The 19660-nt window shown below is 30.8% G+C and overlaps 2 protein-coding genes across 2 annotated transcripts; one reads left to right on the top strand and one right to left on the bottom strand.

The window, feature by feature from the left end:
• Window positions 1-8991: 8991 nt before the first annotated feature.
• Window positions 8992-12344, bottom strand: LOC101215549 (pentatricopeptide repeat-containing protein At2g01390). The gene is made up of 3 exons (XM_011651069.2): window positions 11142-12344; window positions 9715-11024; window positions 8992-9627 (listed from the first exon to the last, which is right to left on the bottom strand). Exons 1-2 carry the CDS (start codon window positions 11899-11901, stop codon window positions 10018-10020), a joined length of 1767 nt encoding a protein of 588 aa, XP_011649371.1. The 5' UTR covers window positions 11902-12344; the 3' UTR covers window positions 8992-9627; window positions 9715-10017.
• Window positions 11905-19422, top strand: LOC105434619 (patatin-like protein 2). The gene is made up of 9 exons (XM_011651068.2): window positions 11905-11921; window positions 12072-12082; window positions 12201-12377; window positions 17306-17574; window positions 17717-17898; window positions 18018-18204; window positions 18392-18553; window positions 18662-18970; window positions 19064-19422. Exons 1-9 carry the CDS (start codon window positions 11905-11907, stop codon window positions 19286-19288), a joined length of 1539 nt encoding a protein of 512 aa, XP_011649370.2. The 3' UTR covers window positions 19289-19422.
• The last annotated feature ends 238 nt before the right edge of the window (window positions 19423-19660 follow it).

The following is a 19660-nucleotide window of genomic DNA, read 5'->3' as shown; positions in this document are numbered from 1 at the left end:
TCAAAATTTGATAATTAAATTCATGGATGGATCTATTAAGGGGCCAGGAGAGCACGTGCAATTTTTTATTTTTGTATTTGAATATTAATTTTGAAGTGTTCAATTACAATATATCTTAAATAATACTTAGTTTTACAATATTTTACCTTTGGTATAGTGACCGTGTGTAGTGTCCTACATATAATTTTTGGATACATACGAATTAAATTATCAATTTCGAATAATAAGAGATAAAATGGATACTAAATTGAAAGTTATTGTATTTTGGTGTGTGTATATTAGGATGATTATTGTTGTTGAACATTGAAAATAAATATATACAATCGTGGAGTTTGATTTTCTTTTGACTTTCTTTTAAATAGTTTAATTTCAATGTTTGTTTCAAAATCAAATATTTGATTGTTTGAAATTATTTTTAAAAGGGTTTTTGTTAAATACGAATTGGTTGGTGGTTAAAATTGATTTGAATTAATTATTGCGTGAACCAAAATTGTTTGAAATATTTGATATATAATACACACATAATTGAATTATTTTTCTCTCTTCACGATTAAGATTATGGACCCTAGATTTTGTTTTAAGTTCTTTTTTCCTTTTCTGTGTTATTCATTATATTTGGATGATGATTGAAATTGCATTCAATTATTTATTGATATTAATTTGTGAAGAGAATTGTTACCAATATTTTGAGCAAAACGGAAATTATTGACCAAACTTCCAAAATATTTAAAAAACATACCAAAATTTTAGATTTTATTAATGATAATGTTATTACAAATTTAATTTTTCTAGATGCATGCAAATTTTTATTTTTTTTGATGGTCGGGTAAAAGACTATTAAGACAAATATTTTTCTTTATGCAATGGTTATCTTCATGGTCATGACCGTCAAGAAATGATCCATTATTTTGTGAACACAATGCAAAAAAGGTAAAATAGGGTGAGCTTTTGTGTTAGGGTTTCGTTGATAGTTAAAAAAATCATTGCTTGATAGACAATATATATAAAAAATACCATATTATTCGAGGGGCATTGTTCATCAAGAAATCATGAAAAAGACGAAAAAAAAACAAATTGGTTTGCATGAATTTTGTTGACATTGGTCCTAACTTTCAAACCGTTCTCTTGGTGAGCATGAACCATAAAAAAAAAAAAATATATATATATATATATATATTTCAAATTGTTTATATTTATACTAATTGTTTCACTTCCTTGTCATACATATTTTGTTATTTTATTAGGTTATTTTTTCAAAAAAAAAGTTTTTATTTATGAAAATTTGATTTTCTTAATACTTAATGGACTTGAAAAATTTTGACCCCATGTTGTGAAAGAAATTAACACCTCTCGTTTGAATATAAAATATAATAAATAAATAAATTATTATTATAATAATAATAAATAATAAATAGTTTTAAAAAATAATTAGTTAGAACAATCCCAAACATACACACTCAATGCTTCCTTGGAAAGCTGCACCCAAAAAGGTTTAGAGGTTTATCAGTTGGGTTCTTGTAATTTTGGTGTTACATGGATTTAGATCTGATTTATGATTGATAGAGTTTCCGTCTATAAAATATATAAATTCTCCGACCTAACAATAATTTATTAAATTTTTTGAAACATTTTTGTTAATAATATTTGTTCTTTCTGTTCATGAACTTAGCTTGTTTACTGATAGCAAACCCACATATAACTTTGTGTCAATTTTGATATATTTTTTTTGTTCATTTTGCCATATATGCTCGTGAGTTAATTTGTTGTTTGAGTTGTTCCATTCTTATAATTAGTATTAGATCTTTTAATTTGAAAATATTTCGAGTTTGATTTAATGTTTTTATGAATTTGATATATTGTCAAATCTTTTGCTTAGAAAAAAATGTATTCTCTACAATCAGTTTCAAAAGTTTTCATGAGTTGGTGTTAACATAAGTCGTTAAGTTTCTTTAACAAGAGAAATATTTGAAATTATATATTTCTCTTCAATCTCATTGGTTGCTTATTTGAATTATATATTTTCGTTTGTTTATTGGTACTTTTGATTTTTGTTAGACTAATAATCATACCATGATGAATGAGTAATTTAAAGCTCTTAAGAAGTTTTATAAATTATTTTTAATAGTTTGACCATTTAAAATAATTATTTTGGAATATGTAGGATATAAAAATTTTCCTTTTAAAAAATGATGCCATATTATAAATTCACCCCATGAATTTTGAGGTTGGTATTTATTCAATTTTTTAAATTTGTTATTTGAAAAAGAAAACATTTTATTTTTACTTTCTGCCCTTTTGATGGTTTTAATTTGATAATGCGAAGAATAGTATATATTCGTATACATCTCTATATTATTTGTACTCTCATATCCTCATAATTCAAATAATTGCCCAACTTGTATTCCAATGAGAAGTTCTTTGTACAAGGCATAAAAAAATTGCAGAAATTGGTTCAAAATCTTTAGTCAAAATCCTCAATCATATGTGGCATCCAACAATACACAATGAAAGTATTTGTATGAAAATACATGTAAGAATATCGTGATACCATCAAAATTATTAGCATAGATGTAAATCCAAACATAATTCAACAAATAATGTACTAATTATCATGCTAAGTATCGATGCTCCGATTCTCTAGATCGCAATGGTTGAACTTTTAAAAAATATTAAAATCAGAACTCTCTAAATGCCACACCCCAAGATGCACGGACATTAAAACGTGGAAGCAGTGAGAATAAGATGCAAGTTAAATACAATCTTGAAATTTTCTTATCGCAAATCTTATTTTCAACCTCCTCTTAAACTATTAACAACACTCAAAATGCCTAGATTAACATTGTCAGAACTTTCACTTCTTTTTTAAAAGGGGTATAACACGAGAACTTCTCAGTGGTTATCTAACTTAGTACTATTCTTGTCCAAGTACGCGCACTAGTGTTGGTCTGATCGCACCCGTCAAAACTCACTTCTTAACTTAATTATGTGAAGACTTTTTCTCTCTTATTGCACAACTTTTTTCACGAACTATCCACTTAATCACGCACAAATGTGTACTTAACCATAAAAGATTTTATTGCTTAATCCAGCTTTCTGCATATTTATTCAAACGACAACTTCTTAACACTTAGCTAAATTTTACTTCCTTACTTAAATTAGAAAAGAGTCACACACTCAAAGTACTGTAGAGAAATATAAATATAATTATAAAAAATGTTGTATAATTAAACTACAAATTCATAAACATGATTAAACTAATTAATATAGGTTGTACCCTTTTAAAATTAAAAACATTTATACTACATGTTTATAGCTTTAAGTTCACTAGTGATATTTTTTTTATGCATCAATATATGTTTTTGTTCCATCTAACTTATATATATATATAGTATTTGTTGGAAATGTTACTAAAGTCCCACATCAACTATATAAGAGAGAGTTGGATGATCATGACTATGTAAGTGAGGACAATTATCTTTATTAGTATATGAAATATTTTGGAGTGATACCAAAAGCAAAACTATAAAAATGTATACTCAAAATGTGGATCCACTTGTCCTAAACTGTGTTTCGAATAACAAGTATGTGGTACTAATATATGTATATCGGTAACAAATTTAAACTTTTCTAATTATTGTTATATTGTTTGATAGTATGAAGTTCCATTTCAAAATCAATAGGTAATGAGAGAGTAACTCATCTATATTATATGGAGTGTGAGTCTCTTGGTATTTCTAATGTGAAACGCTTAACATCTCCAATATACCAATAATCAAGAATTTTAAAGCTCATGTTAGAGTTTGGAGAGAATTAGCGTTATTTTTCCTTTATTTGTGTGATCTGTCCTACAATTTTTTTTTTCTTAAGGATTATTTTCTTAGCTTATTTAAGCTATGAAAGATTTGATTGAGTCTAGCTATTACACTTTCTCTTGTGTTTTTTATTTTATTAAGAGTAAGTTTGTTCTTCCCTAGGGTTGGTATGCACTTTACTATTTTGTTTGAAAGAAGTTTAATTAGTTTTTGTGGTGTGAACGTGTGAAAAGTGATTCAAAATTATAGTTGATCTTTAAGTTGCCCTCTTCATTGTTGTTGAAGCAAGGTTTGTGAGAGAACGTAGTTCTTGGTCTCATGGAGAGCTCAACATTCCATCCTCACTTGAGAAAGGGATATTCTCTCATTTAGGGGAGTCTAAGTTCATCATCAAATGCAATCACTACTACAAATTTGGTCTTTCTTGATGCAACAAAAATATTTTTCTTGATACAATGTTTAACTTGAAAGTCATGTACGTGAATAAAATGCCTCTAATTTTGTTGAAGAAATACGAAAAAAATGTAAAAAATGTGGATTCTTGATTTCCTTGATGGGCGAAGTTTTCTTAGTTTTGTTGATGGTCCACAAACGTCAAGAAAAAAGTCAAAAAAATTATTTCTTGATGGATATAATAAACATCAAGGACAATATATTACTTGACTAGCAATGCCTATCAAGTTAGTTAGGTTTTCTTGATGAGCAATGAATTTTCTTGATTTACAATGACCATCATTGAAAAAAAAAATATTTGTTTTGGATTTCTTGATGAGTTTAGAATTTTCTTGACGGGTCTAGGGTTTTTTTATGGACAAAGAACAATAAAAGATCATGGGCAAGGTTCATCAAGAAAAATGACATCTTGATAGACATTGTCAATGTTCATCAAGAAAATATTTATAATTTTGGGTTTATGATAAAATCATGGGTAAGACCCATCAAGAAAAATGATATCTTGATGGACATTACTCATAAAGAAAAATCTACGTTCTTGATGTCTGCCTACTTGATGGACAAATACCATTCAGGTAGACATTATTTGACATGCATTACACATAAAAAAAGGCCAAATTTGTAGTGGTGAATGAAGAATCTTTTACAAGAAAGTGAAAAAAATTTAGTTAAAAATTAGGAGTAGTCTTCACACTTAATTAGGGGAAGCCTAATTGCTCATTCGTTGAGTTGGGTTTTACTTTTGTGCCACTATATTTGTCAAATGTTTACAAATAAGTACGAGTAATTGTTTGATCTCATATGAGTAAAAAGTACCTTTCCATCAACATGATACCCCTAGACGTAGTGATATTTCATCAAACTAACTAGGTTACCAAATCTTGTGTTTGATCTATCTTTGTTTATCTCTTAATTTCTTGTTGTTCTTGCAATTGTGCTATCGACACATCTTGTTTGACATTATTATATTATGTGGCCGATTACCTCTAGCTATTTCAGATATAAAATATGATATTTTGTCGCAAGAGGTAACACAATGAAAATATGAAATGAAAAGACCAAATAGAATCTTTTTTGGATATTTTAATATATATCAAAATGATCAAAAATATTTACATATGGAAAATTTTCATATTCTATCAATAATAGAATTAAATAGACTTCTATTTATTGTTTATAAGTGACATTAATAGACACTGATAGTACAAGTACTATGTTAGTTGAGTTATTTTCTTCTTAACCATTTGACAAGCAAACTAAAAGTATAAAATCAAGAAAATTATTTATTTACTTTTGCATGGTAGAATGTACCTCACACCATTAATTTTCCAATATGCCCCTACTAGATATGAAAGTGTGACAATATTTATGGACATGACAATCTAAAATTTAAAGATTGAGAGAATAGGAAAGGAATAAAGAAGAGCTTAGTGGAATTTATGCAAACAAATTGATGGCAATAAAGTTGGGGCTGTGGAGAGAGTCGATGGAGTGTGAGATATAATTGAAATGGAAGAAAAAGTCCCACACAAATGCTTAAAAATATTCGTTTCCATATTCATTTCAAAGAAAAGATTAAAAAGCTTTGAAAGCCATAAATCTAAGTCATTCTCAAATCTCAAGAATATAACACTTAGATTTCTTTCTAGCAAAGGGTGATCACTAGATAAGATTCATTATCTACGCATACGGTATTCGTTTTCACTCCTTTTATAAAATTTATTTGGTTATGTTAATTTTGACCTTAAGTTTTTAACTTCATTTAATTATTAAATTTAAATAAATATGAGTAAATTTTAAGACACATTAGGATTTATAACTTCGAGTGGATGAAACGGAATATTATTTTATGAGTAGTTGTTCACGAGTGAGTTTGACATCTTAATTGTATAAAACCGTTATATATGCTATAATTGGTATATATATATACACACTACAGATTTACCACTAATGTACATATTCATTGGATATACCAATGATTGGAACAACAAAAGTAGAAATTAGATTTCATGTTTCTCTTTCATATTTGTAATTGGAGAAGAGGAAAGAGAATGGAGAATAATTAAATAAATATTTCAATAGGAAACATAATATATTACAATTAATATAAACTAAAACAATAAAAAAAATCAAGCATATCAAGTATATTGTACGTAGAGTAATTCGTTGCAAAACAAATACAAAGCAAAAGTGACTATAATGCAAAATCGTAAGAAGTTCGTTGCTTGCTAAGGGTAACACAACACAAGGTCTTTGATGTGTATACTTATTGAAAATTGAATTGAAACTAAATGAAAAATAGCTCAAAAATAGTAAAGTCGAGAATGGAAAGAAGAATAGTTGGTTTCTTTTTACTGATGTGTTCTTGAACCAAACTATAAACTTTCTTCTTCTATTTGAAAGCTTTGTTGCAACTCTTTATATTTTTCTTTTATTGGAACAAAAACCATTCATTTGGTGGTATGAACTACCATCTTTGCCTCCACTACTTTTACTTTTAGGTCTAAACCAAAAGAAACAATAATAAAAGAGAAATAAGTTCTGAAATATATATTATATGCATGATATCAAATAGTAATAATGTTTTCTATATGAGATTTTAAGAGAAGGGTATATTGGTTAAAAGATCTATAAAACAGTTCACTAAATCTAAAAAAGGTTGAACATTCATGAAAATTTGATATGGAAACAACCTAATCTCCACCATTTTTGTCTTTCTTACCTCATAGACTAACCAAAAGTTTTCTTCATTTATATAATTCACTCATTTGTGTTATTTATTAAAAAAAAAACTATTATAATTTAATTAGTAAAATATGCATTTAAATACTTTCTCAAAACACACCCTTGAGTACATCTTTTTTCTCTACATTGCCTACCTTAGAAGTTTTCATTTAGAAACGAGTGGCCAATATTTTCTATACTAATTATCCATATATTGCAATGAGGTGGAATAATTAAGTTCATGAAGGTTTGGGTTTTAAAACCAAATCCCTTATCTCCACCTCCACCTCCCCCTTGACTTAAGGGTTATATATATATATATATTGCATCATCTAAGTGGGGTCTTTTTTGTATACAAATTCCTTTCAACATAAAGTTGCTAAATCTAAACTATTATGGTATAATTGATATATAGACTTCCAGTGGCAATTTGCTCAATCATTCATTTAAGAATGAATAGTTGAATCCACAGCATATGACCCAACATTCATCTTATAAGAAATAAATGAAACTTTCATTCACATATATTTGTTATCAGTGGATTTGAAATTCCACCGAATATGAGCAATAGGGATTGAGCCAATCAAATATGATCCTAACTCAAATAAGATAAAGAAAAAATCTATTTCATCCTAATCTTAAAGAGTAAACTTAAGGACATTTTCTTTATAAACACACAATTATTATAACTAACTACGAGGTAACTTTAGTTTTAGAGCCATTTTCTTTTGTTGTCACGCGAAGGTTAGATTCGTTATTTCCTATATAGATTTTGGCATCAACAATACTTAAACTTCTATGAAAAAAAGGACAAAACTTCTTCACAAGGTTGGTTCTTGAAAGGTCTATTACGTGGAACGAGTAAAGAAATGCCTGTTTAGAAAGAGATTAGAGTAAAAGAACAGAAGAAAAAACTATTTTCCAAGATGGAGATGGAGAATACATTCTGTATTCCTATGATCCCAAGGCAAAGAGAGTTGCTTAATTACCCTTGTTCTTTTAGTTGGTAACAATAAACTTTTTTTAAAATCCCTCTTTCATTCATCAAGGATTCTTTGGATTAAGAGGCTTCCATAGAGTTGAGATAATTCAAACCATAGAATTTTTGTTTTCTAACACATTGTATGTGATTAAGTGTTCCTTATCCTATGTTCTTATCTCAATACGTAAACATCGAAATAAATACAATTTACTATTTTTAAATATAATAAAATGAATTAAAATATTTACAAAATATAACAAACCACGATAGATCCTGATAGACCAAAACAAAATGCATAATATCTATGTCTATTTGTATCATGATAGACATAGTAGTCTATTATAATCTAAATGACTTCAAAAGTTTTGAAAAGCAGGATAATTTAAAATAATTTTTCTAAATATTTATAATTAGAAAATGAGTAAATAAATGACAAAAAAGAAATAGATGGTCCAAATTAAACAAGCAGATGTGTATTTGCTTTTATCTGTTCTACTCTTATTCTAATTTTCATTCTTTAGACCAAATTGACACTTTCTTCTCCTACATTCTTATCATAAATTGGTTTTTCTAAACCAGAAATAGAACTATAGTTGAGAATACAGTATAAATTGACATTTAGCAGTATTTGACATGTACTCCTAAGGGAAAAAAAAAAAAAAAAAAAGGAAAAAAGTTAGATTGTGTTAGGTTTAGTTCTTTTTCACTATCTTCTCTAGTTACATGAAGGCATTAGTTGGGCAGGAATCCTTTTTTCCTTGAAGCCTAACTTTCCATAGAAACCCTTCTTTAAGAACCCCCTAACTTACCTTTATTTATTTGGCTAGCTTCCTCTGCATGAACCCTTATCTATAACACTTTCATTCACACGTGAGGAGGATCACACTTGCAGTTCTTTTTCACCTTAATTTTCTTTCAAATGAACTATTTCCTAAAGCATTTTGGAAACAAGACAAGCATTGATCATATGATCCAATTCTAGGCCTTCAAAACATCATGGGTTGTCTTAGTCACCACAGATATCAAATAGAATACCAGCCAATATATAAACTATAAACCCAATTCAAATCATCATCAGCCAAAAATATACACCCCTAAATCTGAAATTAACATTGACCTCAAAGGAATAAGAATATATAGAAATAACTAATACAGACCAGAGAGCAAATAGAAAAACAAAAGGGAAAGGAATTGCCCTGAATAAAGGAAAACTCGGGACTTAAAATCACCATCGCCATCAAAATAGAGTGTAAGGTGACTCTTAGGGCGGAGGAAGGGAACGATGTTGTAGGGATGTGTAGGATTACGAGTGTTGGAAAGGAGTAAATCTAAGATTGCCATGGCATGTTTATGATGCCCCTGACTGCTTCTGCCTCAAGATGGTACCTGATTCAGCTAGGCTGCCATATTCTCATAGTGAGGATAAGGCAGTAAATTGGTCCGTGTAGGATGGGACGGTCAAGTGTTCATCTGGCTTGGTACAGAAGTAGCATTCTTAGGAACGTCCTCATCATAACTGGCAGTTGGAGCAACCCCAAGTTTCCAACACTGAAGACTCGTGATGAAGCTCTTACCCATAACAACTTTGGGTGGGCCAACTCCTCATCTGGATCCCACAGACACGCTGGCGTTCTGACAGAAGGCAGTGATCAAGGCCTGTAATGGAACCCCGTTAGATTATTGACTGATGAGTAACCTTGCCTATATTGACTAATCATCAAGTGGCAATAGAAAAAAACTCACCCCATTGAAGATGCTGAGATCGGTAACATTCTACGTCAGGGTTGCATAGTCCACAAATTCTTTCAGGGGGTGTTTGAGGTGAGGAGTTGAATAATGGAGAGCAAGGAGTTGTAAACTCCTGGGCCCACAATGTAGGAGTTGATAAGGTATAAAACTGATGTTTTTTTTGGGGTTAAGGTATAAAACTGATGTTTTTTTTTGTGGTGGGCTCATAAAGTCCTTGCGTCGAACAAGAAGTGGGGTTATCAACTCCCTACTTCCAAGCTCCTTGGGCCAAACACACCACTCTTCCTCCAATTTCCCTCAAGATACCAATTCTCCAAAAAGAAGATCACAAATCCTTTCATCATCCAATATTGTATTGAGACGAGAATGATGACTAATCTCAAAACTCTTCTTCTCCCTTCTATAAATATTTAATTCAACACCTCTACCGTTCTTCGCAAGACCATTTAACAGCACATTATACGTGCCTAAAGATGGTGTAAATCCTTTCTTTCGCATAGTTTCGAAAATTTTAAGCCCTTTACCAGAACTTCCAGCAGAGAAATAACCATCAACCAAAGCAGTGTAAGTTGCCGTGCACTTCAATTCTTCAGGCAACATATTAAAAACTTTCCTTGCATATTGAGGTTTTCCAGCTTTGCCAAGACTACAAAGAATAAGCGTGGCATGATATAATCCAAGGCAATGCCCTTGCGTATACATTTCCTGAACAATTTCCAACAACTTTGGATATATACTAGATCGTATCAGAATCCCGATCAAATCAAGATACAACTTTCTCTTGATGTTAACACTGTTTTTTAAACAGTAATCAAAAGCCAGCAGAGCACTGTTGGGTCGATTACTTTTGCAATTCACCTCAATGATGGAATAAATGATTGAAGAATCCAACTGTATGTTCTTATCTACTATCCCAATGAGCATATGGTCAACAGCAGTAAGTTTATTATCTTTCAACAGCATTGCTAAAAGCTCATTATCTACATTGGGAGGAACAGTATTCGAACCTGTACTAACATCGACAACCTCACCCTTACTGATTGATTCAATCTCCATATGAGGATTAACTTGCTTGAGTAGGGCATAACTAACAGAACAACTTTTCAAAGTTTCATGTGCTTCAACAAACACAGGGTATCGAAGCACAAAGCGGTTCTCTTTCATGAACTCCAGGATTTGTGTCATTACTAACCTCTCCCCTGATTTACAGCATTTCTGAATCAATATATTGCATGCTGCTTTATCAGGATATACTCCAGCATCTTGCATTTTGGAAAAAATATCAAGGGCTTCTTTGCATTTACCTGAAATTAAAGTGAAGAAACAGGTTAACCTTACATAGAAAAAAATGGCAACAAATAGAAAATTGATGAACAGAAAATTTCTGAAGCTCACTAACACGCATGAGAAGGGAAACTTACCCTCTCCAATAAGGTATTCCATTAAGATGGTGTAAGTACAACAATTTGGAGACAGCCCAGATTGAAGCATCTTCTTGTATGTAGCAGTGGCCTCATTAATTTGGCCATTGTCTAACAAAATCTTTATATAAGCAGTATAAGAAACTACTGTCGGATGGCAGCCATTGGCTTTCATTTCCTTCCAAAGCTTTATAGCTCCATCAACATCTCCTGAATTTGAACGCCAGTGCATTAACGAAGTATATGTAACTGCATCTATCTTTATCCCCTTCTCCTTCATCTGTTGAAATACATAATTCATGGATGAAATTCTCCCAGCTTCTCCAAAAATATCCAGCATCGTCGTGTACGTATACTGGTCATGCTTGAAGACTTGCAGCGTAGAAGCCCAATTGAAGAATAACCATGTCTTCTCCAATGGTGGATGAGTTTTCAAAACTTGGTTGATGAGATAAGAATCCCATCTAATAGGGAGCATCTCTAGGTGTTTTTGAGCAGAAGCCCATGAGCAATTTCTAAGAATATTGCATATGTTCCTCACAGTATCTCTAGTGTAAAGCCTTGGAATTACTTCTTCCTTCTTAGCTACCTTAGTTCCCTTCCTTGACTGTCTACTGAATCGTGAAATGGGTTTATCTCGTTTGTATTGATGGAGGGAATGCAAGCATTTAGAGGAAATATTTTGATAAATCCTTTTACGAATGGCAGAGCTAACCACATAGTTACTCAGAAGTAGAGAAAATATATTACAAAAATGCATGGAATGACCAACAGAATAAGGTATTTACATAAAGATAAGCCTTCCGATGACAATTACCTGCTACTACTGAAACTTCCAAACAAGATAAGGACCTCGGTCAGAAAATACTCCAAATCGATCGAAAAGAGCGTAATCTATTCCTTTTTTGCGTATGTGTATATATATTCTAGGTGTTCCTGTTGTAAGCTATACAAATGAATCAATGAAATACCATAATTGAGATGGTACCCGAGCCGTAGAGAAAAATAGATTTTTTCTTGATTTTTTTAACTCTGTCGTGAACAACTCCTCTACCACAGGTACCGGGAGGTGTGAAACGCTCACGGTCGCTCCTGCTAAAGCTCCGCCACTGGTATTCGGACCCACCGCCGCCATCCGTCCAGTGAAGCCATGGTCGACTGCCGTCCAGCTTTGGCGAAGGATTTTGTCATATTCGTTTTACGGTTTTGGTTTAAATCGGATTGACTGGCAACTGGGTTAATGGGTCCAATCCAACCGGTTCGGTCTGATTAACCCGAATTTCGTGTTTTCTCTTCCTACACCTATTAGTCACACTTCAGCTCAGTTCAATTTAATTTGGAAGTGAAATCAAACCAAGCTCGAGCCACATGATTTGATTTGTTTCGATTCAAATTTGTAGTTTTTCTTCTTAACAGGGGAAAGAATGATTGAAGGCAAAGGGAGACCGAGACTTAGAGGTGGGGGTATAACCCGAATAACTCGAACTATTCAATTTATAACCTAAGAGTTGGGTTGATTTGAATTTTTTTCTTTCTTTTTCAATGGATCAATTCTCGTCGGGAGCGAAGTCGGACAAAATGAGTTGGGAGATCCTCTCCCGACGCTTCATTTTGTGCAACGGGAGATCATCTATTTTAAAAGAAATATTACAAAACCCAAAATGAGATCTATTAATGTAAATAAGGTTTAGTTATTTTGGGTAATGATATTAATGTAAATAAAGTAGGTTTAGTTTATTTGGGTAATTAACCTTGTATAAATACACTCCCTTTGGTCAATCAAACACAACCAAGAGAATATTCTTCAGAATATACTTTCACAAGATCTAAGGTGCAAACAAATGAAACTCAATTTTCTGTAAAAATAATAGAAGTCTGAGTACTCATAGAGTTCCAAGTTGGTTCTTTAGTGGTGCAGAATCAATGAAACTCAATCAACAAACCCAACACTATAGATTTATGCATGTATATGTATATGGAAGGTTATTTGAAGCGGCATAATCAAGATTACTCAACTATAAGATAAAGAAATCGAATAATATAAAATTTTATGACCATGTCATAGAGATCATTCGGATACAAGATTTGATGGTACATTTCTAATACCAAAACCAACCCTAACATCATAAGAGAGAAGGAAAGTCTGGCTGAGAGAGGTTACCAATAGCATTAACCATAGCTGTTCTTGAGTCTGATGATGATGAAATCCACACGCCGCTAACTCTTTCCTGCCGTTGTTGAAGCTCCTCAATAGCTTCCTAGAGTTGGTCTTCCACCTCACGACGACACTGCTTAGCCTTTGATTTCTAGATGCTACTACTGCTTCTTTGAAGAGACGAAGATTGAGATGAGGAAAAAGGAGGAAAATTAAAGAGGGATGAAGAAGAAGAGGATGACATTTTGCGATGTGGAGAAACGAAAACAATGGCACATGAGGAAGTAAGGGTTTTTGAAGGAAAACTCCTGACGCTGCCTAAAAAGCGTCAGGAGTTATCCCACAACTGCCGACACTTGTAATAAAGTGTCGACAATTCCTTTTTTCGATGTTGTCTAAAAAGCATTAAGAGTTATTCCACAACTATCGACGCTTTTAATAAAGCATCGACAATTCTCTTCTATCTCCTGGGACATTTAGCTTAATTCGTCGGGAGTTATCTTCTATCTCTTGATGCATGCATACATGCGTTGGAAGATATTGCATCGATCTCCTGACGCACCAATGGGTGTGTCGGGAGATGCCTTATCTTCCGACACCATCTCTCCCGACAGTGTAAAGTAGCGTTGGGAGATCCAAAATTTCTTGTAGTGTTAGGGGTTAAAAATTTTGGTTCAACCCGATCCAACTCAAATTAACGATATATATATATATATTTGTATTTTTTTTTATTTATGTGTATATATTTATATTTATATAAGGAAAATTGGAATGGACGACTATTTTAGCAATAATAATTAAGGATATAGCAACATTTTAAAAAAATTGCAAATACAGCAAAATTATCACTGATAGACTTGTATCGCTGATAGACTTCATATGATATATCAGTGATAGACCAATATTTGCAACATGATCTACAGAGATAGACTTATATCATTGATAGAATTTGATAAATTTTGCTATATTTACAAATTTTTTAAATTTGTGCTATATACCTAATTAATTTGAATTTAATTGTTAAATTTGCAACTATCCCTTTATATTATTAATATTAATTTAGTAAATGGAAAAAGAAGTAGGCCACAGACTCACTCTTCATCCTCAATTTGTTCAACTTTAGTCTTTACATCGTGCCTAATCTCTCCGACTCACCATTTCCCTCTCGTCTTAGTCTCTCATCTCTGACATTCACCGTCTCCTTCTCAGTCTCTTTCGTACACCATCTCCTACTCAACTCGACAACCCAGTCCAACCCAACTGATCATATTTAAAGGTTGGGTTGGAAATATTATTTGGGTTATTCGGGTTAACAACCCAACTAACCTAGATTGGGTTGGAAATACTATTTGAGTTATTTAGGTAGAGGGTGTTAATTAAAGAACAATTGCATCAGATGACAAAAACATTTATATAAAAAAGCCCAATGACACCTTTATTTTGCATATTGCGAAAATGAAAAATATGACAAGTAATTAGTGATAACAGATAGCTATCAAAAGACTATTAGAGGGTTAGTGATTTTAAATTTGCTATTTTTGTAATTTATAAAATGTAGTGACATGGTAGATATTTTTTGCTATTTTTGCAAGTGCCCCTTAATTATATTGATAAAAAAAACTATAATATTCAAGTAATAATTACATGTGAGTTAATTATATTAATTAAAAAAACTATAACATAAATTTGAGTCACATGATCAGACAAGCTAAGTCAATTGTTAACGAGATAAAAGTTGCACCAACAAATTTACGTGAAAAATTAATGGTAGAAGTACATGATAAGTCAATTGTTAACGAGACAAAAGTTTATCACTAATAAAAAGATATTCGCACAAAGTCATCACAATCTATAAATAATAAATTTTAGTATCTCACTATCCATGCCAATTTATTATTAATGGACTGTAACAATGGTAAGATTAAAATTACACAAATTTTAAAATATGAAAGAAAGCGAGGTTGCTACATTTGTTTTCGTTATATTTAGAAATATTTGGGCTCGTTTTACTTTTACTTGTTTACTACTCATACTCCCTTTTAAGGGAAATTGCATTAAATGATAAAAAAAAAAAATTAGAAAAAAATAGTTCATAATACCTCTTTTTTATATATTGTAAATTTGACGGTAATCTACATTTAAATTTGCTATTTTTGTAAATTTAAAATTGTAAGTAACATATACTCTATTATCATAATTTTTTTAAATTATTTTTACAATTTAAAAAATGTAAGTAACGTGCACTCTATTATTATAAAAAAAAATTACTTTTTTTTTTTTACAAACTCTCACTCTTTTAATTTCTCTATATAATTTCTATCTATAAACTTTTCATCAATATGTAAATATTCCAAATTTTCCTAATATTTTATTTAAAACACTTCTCTATCTAATTTTTTTTCCTCTAATATTTTTTATGGTTTACATTTCTTCCTTGGTTTGGTCTCAAATTTTATTTACAATGTATCATTACATACCTTTCTATCTAAAGCATCTCTTCATCTTTTTCACTTTCTCAAAATTTGGAAAAAAAAATTAATAAAAAAATAATGAAACATACGCAACATATATAATGTTTATTTATAAAGAATGAAAAAACTAAAAATGATTACGAAAAGAAAGTAATATGAAGGTGTGAATGATTTAAAAATTATATTGTACATTGATATGTGTGATGCACATTTAAGGATAGCATATAGCATATGGCCATATTTTCTTTTTGGACAAATCTCCCATCTCTCTTTCAACTATTTGTTTCCATTTCCACCATACTTTTCCAGCTTTTTTGTTTTTCTCTTTGTGTTCTTTTTCTTTGAATTACACCACAATTTAAAATTTCATTGTTTTGCACGTTTCATAATATGATTGCTACATATTGAGATGTATTTTTTTAAAGGATAAAGTTCTAGCTTTGTCCTACTACCTAGGCTACAATACAACCTTATATTTATTGCCCATGAATGAAAAAACCCCTAAAATAATCTCGAACTTCGTGATTTTGCTCATTCCAACTTTTAGTTTTTTTTAGTACAACCAAGTAGATAGAAGGATTCGAACAATAAACATATAAAATATTATCTTGAAAGTGAGGTGGATGACTTTTTTTTAAAATGTTTTTGTAATAAAGAATTAGGAAGAGACGATTCATCATGAAACATTACGAGATATTTTTATTAAAAGTCGGCACTTCAAATATTTATCATATTCCTTATTTAGTAAACCTACTGTTTTTTCAAAAACTATTTTGAGTAATGTTTTTGAATGTTTTTTCAAAATTAAATACTTGAAAATATTTTGAGTAATGTTTTTGAATGTTTTTTCAAAATTAAATACTTGAAAAGTTAAACTAAATAATGTGTGATTATCATAAAGTAGAGAACAAATCATATCATTACTTTACATCTATATATAATAGATTAACCCTTGTATCATTCCCGATAAATTGTCGAGAATAAATTACATATTGGATTCAATTGAAAAATTAATGATAATGGTAAGATATGATTATTATCTTCTTCAACCAAAACGGATCATAACTCTAAAAGTCTCTTTATATATTAGGCCAATTAGGACTCATCAACCCTAATCAATCATAAAATAAGCTTCTACTTATTTAGTAAGTAGTCAATTAGAAATTTAGGGTTTTAATTAAATAGAGTAATAGGTTCAATATAATAACATAGCTGAATGTGATTAAATTATTAATCTACATACATAGCACACATCTTAACTATACGTATTACGTCTACCAAATCATTGGATATGCTTATTAACTAAAGAGTAGGTCTTTAAATTGAGAAAATTTTCAAATATATCAAAGCAGGATACTATTTAAATTCACAATTAACATGTTCTTTTAGAATGTAATGTGTCTCACTTAATTCCCATATTAAATTTGTGGGTAAAATGAAATTTGGACCTATTTTCCAAATGGAAATTTAAATCTATATTACTAAATTTTATGAGATAAATTATTATATGGTCACGTGAAACATATGGAAAACGATAGGGTGGGAATGGGTTATTGAAACTTGTGGATTATTCCTTACACTCACATACTCTGTTTCCCTTTATAAGACACCTTTTAATTTGTTCATACCCTATCACTCAACCCAATTGCAAAACACAACATATTCATTCCTTTCTCTATTTGTTTTGTTAACAATGGTAGCTGATTTTGCGAAGGGAAAAATGATAACAATTTTGAGTATTGATGGTGGAGGTATTAGAGGCATTATTCCTTCTATTATACTAGCTTTTCTCGAGTCAAAACTTCAGGTAATAATAATTATCATCGTGCAACTTTAAGTCAATTTTTTTCTCCAGACATCCCAACTAACTAGCTATCATTGCAAGTTAATTAGATCAATTAGACGATGTTTTTTACTTTACTTCTTTCTAATTTTTTGCTATTGAGTAGGAATTGGATGGCCCAGATGTGAGAATAGCAGATTACTTTGATGTAATTGCTGGTACAAGCACAGGTGGTTTGGTCACCTCTATGCTTACAGCTCCTGACAAGAACAATCGACCTCTATACTCTGCCAGCGATCTTGCTCTATTCTATATAGAACATGCACCAAAAATCTTCCCACAAAGAAAGTTTGTCTCTCTTTCTATTCGTCTCTTATATGATTTTCAATTTGAAAGCTAATTTTAGTAATGACATCTTTTACTAAATTGGTGTCTTATACACATATGGTGAATATTATTTTGTGCAGCTATTTCCTATGTTCATTGGTGAATTTTTTTGGCAAAGTTATGGGTCCAAAATATAATGGACTATACTTGAGGTCATTAATAAAGGGATTGCTTGGAGACATAACACTCAAGCAAACACTATCGCAAGTTGTTATTCCAGCTTTTGATATCAAGCTTCTCCAGCCTGTGATTTTCACTACAATCGAGGTATGAAATATTTGTTAAAACTATTTAATATTATAATATATACACCAAAATAATATTTACAAAGTATAAACAAAAAAATTTCATATTTTAAGAATGATAGACATGGATGGAAAATTTTGTTTTACTTTGTAAATATTTTGAGCAGTTTTTATTTCACATTGAACTAACAATAATTGAACAATTTTAGGCTAAATGCAGTGAGTTAAAAAATCCAAAACTAGCGGATGTATGCATCAGTACCTCAGCTGCACCAACATTCTTACCTGGCTATGAATTTCAAACGAAAGATTCCAAAGGAAATATTCGAAACTATGAAATGGTTGATGGTGGAGTTGCAGCTAATAATCCTGTAAGATTTTCTCATTTAATTACTATTATTACGACTATTAATTACATCGAACGAACGCGAAATTCTTTTACTAATTTTATGCTATGCTTCTTAAATTTGATTGTGTAGACATTAGCTGCAATGACTCATGTGACAAAAGAGATGAGTATATTGAGACACAGAAGTGAACTTTTGAAGATAAAACCCATGGAAACAGAAAGAATGTTGGTTCTATCTTTAGGGACAGGTACGCCTAAAAATGATGAGAAGTATAGTGCGGCTAAAGCTTCAAAATGGGGTATGCTTGATTGGGTTTATCATGGAGGAGGAACACCAATTGTTGATATTTTTAGTGATGCAAGTGCTGATATGGTGGATTATCATATTTCTAGCATCTTCCAATCTGATCATTGTCATAAAAATTATCTTCGTATTCAGGTATATATAGATATATATAGCTCTTCCATTTGTGTATAGTTAATAAAAAAGGTTGAGATTATAATTAATTTTACTGTGGATTTGTACAAACAGGATGACACATTGAGTGGTGAAGTATCATCTGTGGACATTGCCACCGAAGAGAATTTACTGAACCTAATCTATGTTGGAGAGAATTTGCTAAAGAAACCATTGTCAAGGGTGAATTTGGAATCCGGAAAGTTTGAACCACTTGATGCCAAAGGAACCAATGAACAAGCTCTTGCTGAATTTGCTAAAATGTTATCCAATGAGAGAAAACTACGTTTGAGTCCTTGATACTCAACTTTTTTCAATTTTATTTCCATGGCTCCATAATAATTCATGTCTTGTGTTTAATCCTTCTTCCTCTTTACTTCATTACTATTTAAAATTTTTTCAATATGGAATAAAAATAGAGTGATTTATTTTAATGGTTTTCACTTTCCAATTATCTTCAACTATCACTCACTGTTGCATTTAATACTCCTGTACTTTTTTTAGTCCCCATGCATGTGTAGATGAAATTTAGTTAGTTGTTGAATTAATTTTTTTAATCTAAGTATTATTATTTATTAATTAGTATTGGTAATTATATGTAAAACTATATATTATCACATTCGATTTGGCTTTTAGGCCAGTCCAAAGGATGGATCAAAATACATGTCAAAT

The sequence above is a fragment of the Cucumis sativus genome, chromosome 2 (assembly GCF_000004075.3).
Source record: "Cucumis sativus cultivar 9930 chromosome 2, Cucumber_9930_V3, whole genome shotgun sequence".
Classification (NCBI taxonomy): domain Eukaryota; kingdom Viridiplantae; phylum Streptophyta; class Magnoliopsida; order Cucurbitales; family Cucurbitaceae; genus Cucumis; species Cucumis sativus.
This window is presented reverse-complemented; position numbering and strand designations above follow the sequence as displayed.